Source organism: Neofelis nebulosa, chromosome 10, assembly GCF_028018385.1.
Source record: "Neofelis nebulosa isolate mNeoNeb1 chromosome 10, mNeoNeb1.pri, whole genome shotgun sequence".
In the NCBI taxonomy this organism is placed as follows: Eukaryota; Metazoa; Chordata; class Mammalia; order Carnivora; family Felidae; genus Neofelis; species Neofelis nebulosa.
This window is the reverse complement of record NC_080791.1, coordinates 60,759,540-60,770,776: the sequence shown is the minus strand read 5'-3', so window position 1 is coordinate 60,770,776 and position 11,237 is coordinate 60,759,540. Positions and strand designations below refer to the sequence as shown.

Genomic DNA, 11,237 nt, shown 5'->3' with positions numbered 1-11,237 from the left:
CAGGAATAGAATTTAGTGATTCATCCCTTACATATAACACCCAGTGCTCTTTTTTTTTTAATGTTTATTTATTTATTTTGAGCATGAGAATGTGTGTTCCTGTGCAAGCATGTGCAAATGGGGGAGCAAAGGGAGAGAATCCCAAGCAGGCTCAGCACAGAGACCAACGTGGGGCTGGATCCCAGGAACTGTGAGATTATGACCTGAGCCAAAATCAAGTCAGATGCTTAATCAACTGAGCCACCTAGGTGCCCCATTAACTATATGTTTTATGATTAAAAGTTTTACTTTGAAAATACTTGTTGAAAATACTTGACCAAGCTCTTCTCCAGGGGCATCTAATGCTTCCTTTAAATTTTTTGAGAAACCTCCATACTGTTTCCTTTTTCATATATATATATATATATATATATATATATATATATATATATAATGTTTATTTATTTGAGAGAGAGAAAGAGACCAAGAGTGTGAGCAGAGGAGAAGCAGAGAGAGAGAGAGAGAGAGAGAGAGAATCCCAGGCAGGCTCCATGCTGTCATCACAGACCCAACAAGGGGCTTGATCCCATGGCCCTGGGATCATGACCTGAACTGAAATCAAGAGTCGGACACTCAACCTACTGAGCTATCCAGGCACCCCAAGAAACCTCCATACTGTTTTCTATAAGACTGTACCAATTTAAATTTCCATCAATGCTGTGTTCCCTTCTCTCCATATATTCACCAGTATTTGTTTTTTGTTGCTGTTCTTTTTTTTCAATGATAGGCATCCTAAGAAATGTGAGGTGATATTGTGGTTTTGATTTCCATTTCCTTGATGATTATTAATGTTGAGCATCTTTTCACATACCTGTTGGTCTATATATCATAATATTGTATACTTAAAACTTGCTAAGAGGGTAGGTATTAAGACAAGTGTTTTACCACACACACACATAAAATAATACGAAAGGGGGTGGGAGGAATACATTTATGGCCTTTCACAGTTGTATATGTATTCCCAAATTCATCAAATTGTATACAGTAAATATATACAGCTCTTTATATACCCATAAAACTTAATTAAAAAAAGATTCCCATACAAGTTCTACTGAATAAACTTGCCATATGTATTCCCTCTGTAAAACATACTGACTAATGCTAGCAGCCAGTTGAACACTCACAGATCACTCTCTAGTTAGCAAATCCTAATTGCCCCCAGTAAGTACACTGTAGGCTACTTGCTTTTCCTTCAGTCATCATAATTATTATGATGGAAATTGTATACAGCTTATTAAAGATATGGTTTACAAAGGAAGATAATATAAAATTGCAATTTTCAGAACTACATTGAAAGACCCTAACTCTACTTCAAACAATGATGAATAAATTACATATATGTCTCAAGTTAAAATAAAATGATCAGTGTAGGTTAAAATTACTTTTATGACTCCTACATTTAACCAACTTTATTAGCTAATTAACCTAATCATCAACCAAATAGACTTTAATAAAATGGCTTCTATTTTGCTTATTTATATGGTTCTCTTTTCTAGACTTGAAATAGATCTGCAAGAGTGAGCGATAAATTAATTTGACAAACATTACTGACCACTGATTTTGTGTTAAGTACTGTTTATCAGTATATGTTAGGTAAATTAAAAATGTTTGTTTTAGCCTGAGTGACTAATACAAAATAAGATAATGTACCTAAAATTACTTGGAAAAATTAATCACTATACGAATGTTAATTAGCATAATCCCTGAAGAAGAACCAATCTATTTTTTTCTAGGAGTTGCTTCCATTTGAATGGCTATGCTGACAAATCTTTCTTCTTCTATTGAAAGTGTAACCTGCATGGAACCCCTTAACATTGTAATTCTGTTTTACTGTTTGCTTCTGAATTGTAGGAATCCATTTGCTCATTTCGACAAATATTTCATTTACATGTACTATGTATTTGGCACTACGCTATTACCTGGAAATACTTTCGAAATATTTGTTATTCCACTTAGTTGTACAAAAAAATCTGTGTAATTCATTATTTACAAGAAACTAATAGAATAAAAATCAAGAAGAAATATTGGATCCTCATCTTAAATGCTGTATTCATGTTCAATATCATTTTTAATTAAAACACATAAACACAGAGTTATTGTGTCAATATGTTTATTTTTCTTTGGTCCTTTTTCTCTTGTCAGAGCATCCGCATTTCCTGGTGCTAGCTAAATAACTTGGGGCAGAGAGGTGAAGCACAGTAGACTAGCACAGAAATCCCCCAAGGGTGTATTTATCCCAGTTGGGTAAATGGCTACACCATCAAAGTCCTTTGTAAAATTTTCCATACGGAGAGGTAAATAGGTGACCTTCATATGCCCCACTCTAAATAAGGATAAAAGAAGCTCTCCTCCCTATCTGAAGGCCAAGTCAAGCAGCTGGTCTCAGATCAGCACCACTACTTACTTGTCTCTATAATAAAATGTATCTGATGGCTTTAAGCTCCATCATGAGTAATTTAGCTTAAACCCAAGGAAGAGTTTCTTGGAAGGGAAGTTAAAGACAACAATTCATTTAGTCTCTGGTATTGTATCCTCTGTAATTCTCCACATCTTGAAAGGTAAGACTCTCTCCACCTACCACAGGTCTCTGGTCTCCAAACCCTTCGAGCCACTGATTATACTTGCTCTCCATTCTTTAGTTCACTTCCATGAACCTGATACCTATTCAGAAATTCCAAATTCCATAAGGACGTTTTGTTTTCAACTATTTAGCTAATCATAGCAAAGCTGTGCTTCTTCTATGTATATATTTCCTGACATATATAATAACCAAAATCACTGGCACATCCTTACCATTGTTTTACTTCTGTTTCTAATTGGTTTATGCCTACTGTAGCACATTTATTCCATTCAGTCTTCAGCAATATGATTTGTTTCTTTTCCATTTTGTCTGAACACCAGAAGCAGTATGGCACAGTGAAATGAGCATACCTAGAGAGCCAGACAGACCTGGATTCATACACTGGTCCTGTTATGTCTGTCTAGGGGAACCTTCACTCCAAAACCAAAATCTTTTCACAAAAAATCTAGGAATGTTAGTCACAGCCTATTCATGGTGCTATTCAATTAAAGCAATGACAGGTAGAGCTATGTGGGGCAAAGAATCTGGCTCAATATTAATTTCTCTTCTCACTAAGAATATTAGGAGTATTCTTTCATTAATCTTCCAACCTTTCACCTAGTACATGTTTCAGCCCAGGCCCCGGACATGAAGACCAGCGTGCCTCTCAGGTCAGCATGTTCATAGCATGCAGGCACTTCTTCCCCTCCATGTAGGTGGTTCACTTTGTAGCATTCCACAGACACCACTTCTAAATTCAGTAAGATACAATGAAGGACTCTTTTAAATAGTTTTCTGTGAATGAATACATAAATTAATTTAATTAATTGAATCTACAACATTTTCAATCATAGGAACAGCATTTTGTCTTTCCAGGGAGATTATGTTGCTATTCATTGTTTTGGCAGACCATCGTGTGACGGTAACTGATTTTCCTCTGCAGCAGGATATAACTCCAGACCTTTCTTTATATGCAATGACTACTAATCTAGAAGATCAGACTTCAATTCTTCTTCCTAAAAGAATAGAGGAATTTTACCCTTTCTTTGATTACTCAAGTGCTATCCTATATTTTGACTTAACTGATCTCCTTAGTTAGGAGTTAATCACCCTCAAAATATCTCGGATGTAGGATATCAGTTTTAGCATTAGTACTTCTTTGGTCTGTTCCTTTCATCCTTTATCTTCCTTGAAAATGTAATAGAAAACTGGGAGAGACTGTTTTAGATAGTACTAGCTAAAATTATTTTATAATTAAAGTCTATTGTAATTCTTAGAAAGAAAATTGTGAGAGCAATATGCTGTATGAATTACAAACAGTTGCAGTACCGACAGAAATTGATGATCAACAAATGGGAGGTGGAAATACATTCAGATTTCTGGATCAGGCAGCCTGGCACATCAAGCTACCACGAGCTATTATCAAACTGAGGAAAATAGAACATACAAGTTGTTGTAGGGGTTCTGGGGACTAATTCAGATGCAGTCATCTTGTGCTCAAGTGGACTTTGAGATACTGAAGCAGAAAAATTACAGAGTTAGATACATGGATCTAATATTTAGGAAATTAGCCTAGGATAAAGATAAGTATGCAATTAGGAAAATAAATGAATAAAAACATTGTTCATAGAATGCCTATGGAATTCAAAGTATGTAGAAGTAGGTAACATGTTTATTAAAAGAGTCAAACTAATTTTTATCTATATCCATAAGTAAGTTATATAGTCACTTAAATGATAAAATTGCATTGGGGCGCCTGGGTGGCTCAGTTGATTAAGCGTCTGACTTCGGCTCAGGTCAGGATCTCATGGTATATGGGTTTTGTGCTGACAGCTCCGAGCCTGGAGCCTGCTTCAGATTCTGTGTCTCTCTATCTCTGCCCCTCCCCGACTCATGCTCAGTCCCTCTCTCTCTCTCTCTCTTTCTCTCTCTCTCAAAAATAAATAAACATTAAAAAAATGTTAATGATAAAATTGTATAAAAATGGGCATTCTTAACGGAAATTATCATGGATGGATTCTAAAGGAATAATAGATATCCTAAAGAGATTTAAAATATATTTTGAGCATAAATTCATTTTTATAATATATCCACCATGGGTTAATTTAACTTATAGTATCCAGTGGATTAATTTAAATTATAGCATCCAACAATATGCTTAAGAAATTACAATCTGCTAAAATCAAGTCTCATTAGTTTATTTACAATCATATAATACCTAAGCAATCCTGAATAATTGTTTCAACTCTGAACCATAAAGATGATAAATAATTAGGAGATTTGCAGACATAGATATCTCTAACACATTTGCCTTATATCATTATTATTGGTACCATTATTATTATCATTGGAAAATGTAGTGCAGTTGTTAATATCACAATTTCTAAAATCTTATTTTCTATGATTCCCAACATCTGTTCTTTCAGATTTTGTGACCTTCAGTTATTTGTCCAAACTTCTAAATTTCACTTTATGCATCCGTAATAAATAAAAAATACTTCTCTCCTAGGCTTTTCAAAGGCTCAAATGAAGTAATCTATGTAAAATACTTAGAACATCATCTGGAACATGGTCTTATCAGTCATATAATCTATATCCAAATAACCCTATAAGAAATCAAAGGCCAGGTGAAAGAGCAGGGTATAAATGCTACAAAAGAAGATTATCAATTTCCTTATTGATTTTTGCCACAATAGAGGCAGGTTCCATAATGGTAAACAAGGCAGTATTTTAGTTTACAAAGTAAAAAGAGTATCACACTTCAGGTCCACGGGACCTGAAGCATCTTCCCTCTAGTTCCCTCTAATAAACATATGTCATGAGATAGGATGAACTGGCCTTATCTAAAGTAGATTCCTGGGTTGTCCCTGATGTTCTCTGCTAAGTCAAAATAAATTTTCACTTGGAATCTGAATTTAATAATTCTAAAATTCCAAGGCAAAAAGGAACCAATTATTTTCTTAGGCCAGGATCTACTCATGGTTAGAGTATTTCAGAAAGGGCAAATAAAACAGAAATTAGCAAAAAACATATTGAATATCTCCTATGAGAAATGAATTTTACTAAGCAAAGATTAGCTAAAAATAACCTCTTATTTTCATGAGACCATATTAATAAGCATAAGCTTATAATCCAGTTGAAGGATAAAAAATGTAACAAAAAAAATATTGATCAGAGTCCAGGTTAGTAAGTGATACACACCAAACCCCAATTTCATAGCCAGGTATGAAATTAAATTGAACTTAGTTAAATATCTCATTCCACTGACAAATCTCACAGATATAATATTGAGTGAAAGAAGCCAGAGGCAAGTAGTATATACTGTATGATTCTATTTATATAAAGATCAAGAAGAGGGAAAATTAATTATGGTAAGAGAAGTCAGAATAATGGTTACAATAGGAGAAGAGATTGATTAGGATGAGGCATTAGGAAGACTTCTGGGTTTCTGGTAATAGTCTATCAGTTGATCTTGAAAGGATTTATATGAGTCCATATAGATACCAAACTTTATTGAGCTGTACTCTAAAGTTTTGTGCACTTTACTAAGTTTTTGTGTATTAAACTTTAACAAAAAGTAATTTTTAAATTCTAAATTTAGAAAATCAAGATATTACAAGATAATTCAGCTCCTGCAGACCATAATGCCAATTTTCCATAATTCTACTTTCCCTACTTTCCTCTTGACTGGGGTGCCTGGACTTGAATGGGCCCATGCCTGGATTTCCATCCCCTTCTGCTGCCTCTATTTAACTGCTCTTTCTGGGAATACCCTGATCCTCTTCGTAGTCCTCACTGAGCCAAGCCTCCATGAGCCCATGTACTATTTCCTCTCCATGTTGTCCACCACTGACATTGGCTTATGCATCTCTACACTGGTGACAGTACTAGGATTATTCTGGCTCAATGCCAGGGAGATCAGCTTTAATGCCTGCTTATCACAGATGTTCTTCATTCACCTCTTCACTTTCATGGAATCTTCAGTGCTCCTGGCTATGGCTTTTGATCGTTTTGTGGCCATTTCCAACCCCTTGAGATACGCTACCATTCTAACTCATGAAAGGATTGCACAGATTGGTTTGGCAGTCGTTACCAGGGGAACTGTCATTCTGATACCACTAGTCCTTCTTCTCAAGCGTCTATCGTTCTGCCGAAGTCATGTGCTCCATCATTCCTACTGTTTCCACCCTGATGTAATGAAGCTCTCATGTTCAGACACAAAGATCAACAGTGCATTTGGACTAACTGCAATTATCTCTACTGCTGGAGTGGACGCTATTTTTATCCTGATTTCCTATGTCCTGATAATTCGCTCAGTTCTCAACATTGCATCCCCAGAGGAGAGGAAAAAGGCCTTCAGCACCTGCATTTCTCATATCACGGCTGTGGCCATATTCTACATCCCTTTAATCAGCCTGTCTTTTGTTCACAGATTTGGAAAACATTCTCCACCATATGTGCCCACACTGATTGCTAATATTTACTTGCTCATTCCCCCTGTAATGAATCCCATCATTTATAGTGTGAAAACAAAGCAGATTCAAAAATCTGTGCTCAAACTGGTATGTTCCAAGGGAACTCATATTTAACAATTACTGGCCCATAAAGACCCATTTCAAAGTCAGTGAAAATTGATCATAAGTTGGAGTTATAACTCATGAAATTTTAGAGATGGGTGGAACTAGATGCCATCCAATTCAAATACCTCCACAATGCTGTTAGTTCTACCTAAGGCAATCTTATCTTTTCTACCACCAAAATACTGATTCAGATTCTCACTACCTCTCAGTTACCCTATTCCTATAGATAACTGACTTCCTATATCTCTGATGTTTCCACCTAAAACCACACATCATTCACTTTGAATTAATTTTCTAAATATACAGCACAAGTAAAATTTAATAACAAAACAATAAGTAAGTATCTCTTTCATGTTCACTTCTCATACACCAACTAAATGAAGCAACTGCTCCTATCTCTGATATAGTCCTCCAAAATTTGGATTCAACTTTCCTTTAAAATTTAATCTATCTCTCTCTCTCTTTTCACATACTGACAGTCTAAGAAAAGCAGTCAGCTAACTGTTTCTTCATGTACATGCAACTTTCCTAAAGCTGTTCACTGTTGACTTGAGCTTCACTGTTGACTCTACTTCAATCTTGACACCCACCCTTCACTTTGGAATTCTACTTGTATGTCAAGGCTCACCTTTAAATAGCTTCGTCATTAAATTTTTCATGATTGCCCAATGGTACTTGATCTTGCCTTCCTATATTTCACCTTTTATAGTACTTTGCCAGTATCTTTTTTGCCTTTATGTACTTTTGGCATAGAAATGGAAATAACAGAAATATAAATATATATTAATATTAATATAAAATGGTTGCCACAGGTCTATAAATTCCCTAAATAAAAAAAGCCTTGAAGCTTCTATAATACCTAGCAGAATACCTTTCACATAGCAGATACTCAGTGATAGTTGTTGAATTGAACTGAACATATTGGACTATCAAATAGTCCATCTGAACAATTCAAATTGCATAGGCAAAGGGCTATTTTGGAACCTGAGATCACAGTCTCTGGAATTTATCCCAGTTTGCATAAGGCCCAACTTGACTAAGAATAATTTTAGCCACTTTTTTTCTCCATGAATGGCTTCCCAGAACCAACTACTATACATAACTAAAAAAAAAAATTTTCCCAGGTGCCAAAGACAAAAACTAGTAAACCGTCCTTAATTCCTCACTTACCATTTGCTCTTGCATCCAATGAATCTGTATTTCTTCTATTCTAACATGAAAACATCTCTTCATCTCCACTTTTAGACTTTGTTCAGGACACTAAAGTTCTTTTTAAAAAATATGTATTTATTTATTTTTGAGAGAGAGAGTAGCGGAGAGGGTCAGAGAGAGAGAGGGATAAAGAGCATCCCAAGCAGACTCCATGCTGTCAGCACACAGCCCAACGCAGGGCTCAATCCCACAAACCATGAGATCATGACCTGAACTGAAATCAAGAGTCAGACATTTAACTGACTGAGCCACCCAGGCACCCATAGTACACTAAAATTCTTAAATTAAATCACATTTTCCTTTTAGGTTTAAGGTGTACAATCTTATCCCTTTCTCCTCCCTTTGTTTTCCATAAGAAAATCAGAAGAAGAAAAAAACTTTTTAAAAGCCTTTTAAATTACATTTTAGTTATACAAGAAATAATAAATATGCTCTTATTAATAAAAGATTTTACAGAAAAGGTGAAAGTCCTCCTTGATATGTTTCCTCAAGTTCAGTCTTTCTGTCTTCTCTATAGGAAACCACTGTATAAATTTGATTTTTTTTCCTTCATTTTTCTATGCATTAATGTCCACAGATATGGAGAAAATAAAATTTTCAATTTTTTTTATGTTTTTTAATTTATTTTTGAGAGAGACAGAGAGCTAGAAGAGGAAGGGCAGAAAGAGAGGGAGACACAGAATCCGAAGCAGGCTCCAGGCTCCGTGCTATCAGCACAGAGCCCCATGCAGGGCTTAAACTCATGAACCATGAGATCATGACCTAAGCCTAAGCCTGATGCTTAACCAACCACAAGGTACAACTATGTATCTCTCTGTTGTTTATTATCTTCAATATAACATTTATTTGTTTTGATCCCTGTAGGAGGTGGTGGGGGGAGAAAATAATCTTTAAATCTTCTCAATGTGGAATAACTGGGTCTACAATACCAGAGTATATCAAATGATTTCAGTGGTCTCCTTCCTAAAGCAGGTGTGAAAACTATGTTCATACACTTTCCATGTTTCTTCAATATTTATATTTTCTTGGCATATATTTCAATATTAATCATAGCAAGTCAAAAAAGAAAACAACCTCAGCAATTGCAGTACATTAAACCACAAGGGAGAGCAAGTAGATTTAGGCATGCAGAGTGTCTCTGAAGCAAAAACAATTAGCCAGAAAGATCCCTTAGGAATAAATAGATTTTTCCGAGGGGTAAACAACTCTCCTGAGAATGTGTTTCTCACAGATACCCTTCCTTCAGAGGTGAATGAGACCTCAGAGCCTTGTCTCTTCCTCATTGTCTTCACTTGATGTAAGTACAGATGCATCAGAGAGACTGTGGATATGTATTAATGTAAGATGATTTATGTGGGCTCATTCTGCAATAAGAAATTTGGCTTCATTAAAGGAAGTATTTCTAAAATGAAATTATAAGAACAACCATGTAAACATAAGATGCTGGGAATTGCTTTTGATTTAAAAATCTACTGGGGCGCCTGGGTGGCGCAGTCGGTTGAGCGGCCGACTTCAGCCAGGTCACGATCTAGCGTCTGTGAGTTCGAGCCCCGCGTCGGGCTCTGTGCTGACAGCTCGGAGCCTGGAGCCTGTTTCCAATTCTGTGTCTCCCTCTCTCTCTGCCCCTCCCCCGTTCATGCTCTGTGTCTCTCTGTCCCAAAAATAAATAAAAAACATTGAAAAAAAAAATTAAAAAAAAAAATCTACTACTGGAAAGGTCCTATTCTCATAGAGTTTTCAGCAAAGCTTAGAAATAAAAATTAGAAATTCTTCACAATTTACTGAATCTCAATTCTTTTTTTTCAAGTTTATTTATTTATTTTGAGAGAAAGAAAGTTTCAAGCAGACTCTGTGCTGTAAGCACCAAAACCAACCTGAGCCAAAACCAAGAGTTGGATGCTGAACTGACTGAGCCACCCAGGTACCCCTTGAAACTCAATTCTGAAAAAATTCATAAACAACAAAATTTTGAAAATACAAAAATCCAGAGCATGTGGTCAGTTTAAAATCTGGCTGGGATTCCTTAGATAAGATAAAATATCTAAAATGTATTGTTCATAGTGCTAGACACAGGGAGTCTGAATAGCCCCCAAACTGAATGAGTCATCAATGTAGAATTCTGCCATAAAAAGTAAGTACAATATAATTTCTTTAAGCAAAAACACAGAATATGGCATATCTAGAGTCATATGCCCAAATCCAATGTTGAATTTCAAAGAAGTAAATACTTTGTCCAAAAATAATAGTGATTCGTTATTAGTAAGGCTTGAAATTTTAGTTCTTTTTCTTGTAGTAGGGATGATGCTGGTCCATTCAGAATAACAGACTGTAATATTCTTAAAGAGATTAAGACATTCAAACCAGATTGAAAATGAAGAGATGCATTTGAAGTCAATTAACTTAGGTTAAATAGATCAGCAGTGGCTATGAAAATGAGCAGCACTAATAGAAGTATCCATAGCTCGGGCGCCTGGGTGGCGCAGTCGGTTAAGCGTCCGACTTCAGCCAGGTCACGATCTCGCGGTCCGTGAGTTCGAGCCCCGCGTCAGGCTCTGGGCTGATGGCTCGGAGCCTGGAGCCTGTTTCCGATTCTGTGTCTCCCTCTCTCTCTGGCCCTCCCCCGTTCATGCTCTGTCTCTCTCTGTCCCAAAAATAAATAAAAAATGTTGAAAAAAAAATTTAAAAAAAAAAAAAAAAAAAAAAAAAGAAGTATCCATAGCTCAAATCCATGATTCCAGGAGGCATCATTATCCAACATGCATGATTCATTTTACCAGTAGTCTTAATAATTTAGCATGTAATAAAACAATAGCTTTCCATTTCCCCTCGCTGTTGATAAGGAAATA

At 35.8% G+C, this 11,237-nt stretch overlaps 1 protein-coding gene across 1 annotated transcript; it reads left to right on the top strand.

The window, feature by feature from the left end:
* Positions 1–6,243: 6,243 nt before the first annotated feature.
* LOC131486575 (olfactory receptor 51F1-like) lies at positions 6,244–10,760 on the top strand. Its single transcript, XM_058686488.1, has 3 exons — positions 6,244–7,161; positions 8,446–8,462; positions 10,685–10,760. Exons 1-3 carry the CDS (start codon positions 6,244–6,246, stop codon positions 10,758–10,760), a joined length of 1,011 nt encoding a protein of 336 aa, XP_058542471.1.
* The last annotated feature ends 477 nt before the right edge of the window (positions 10,761–11,237 follow it).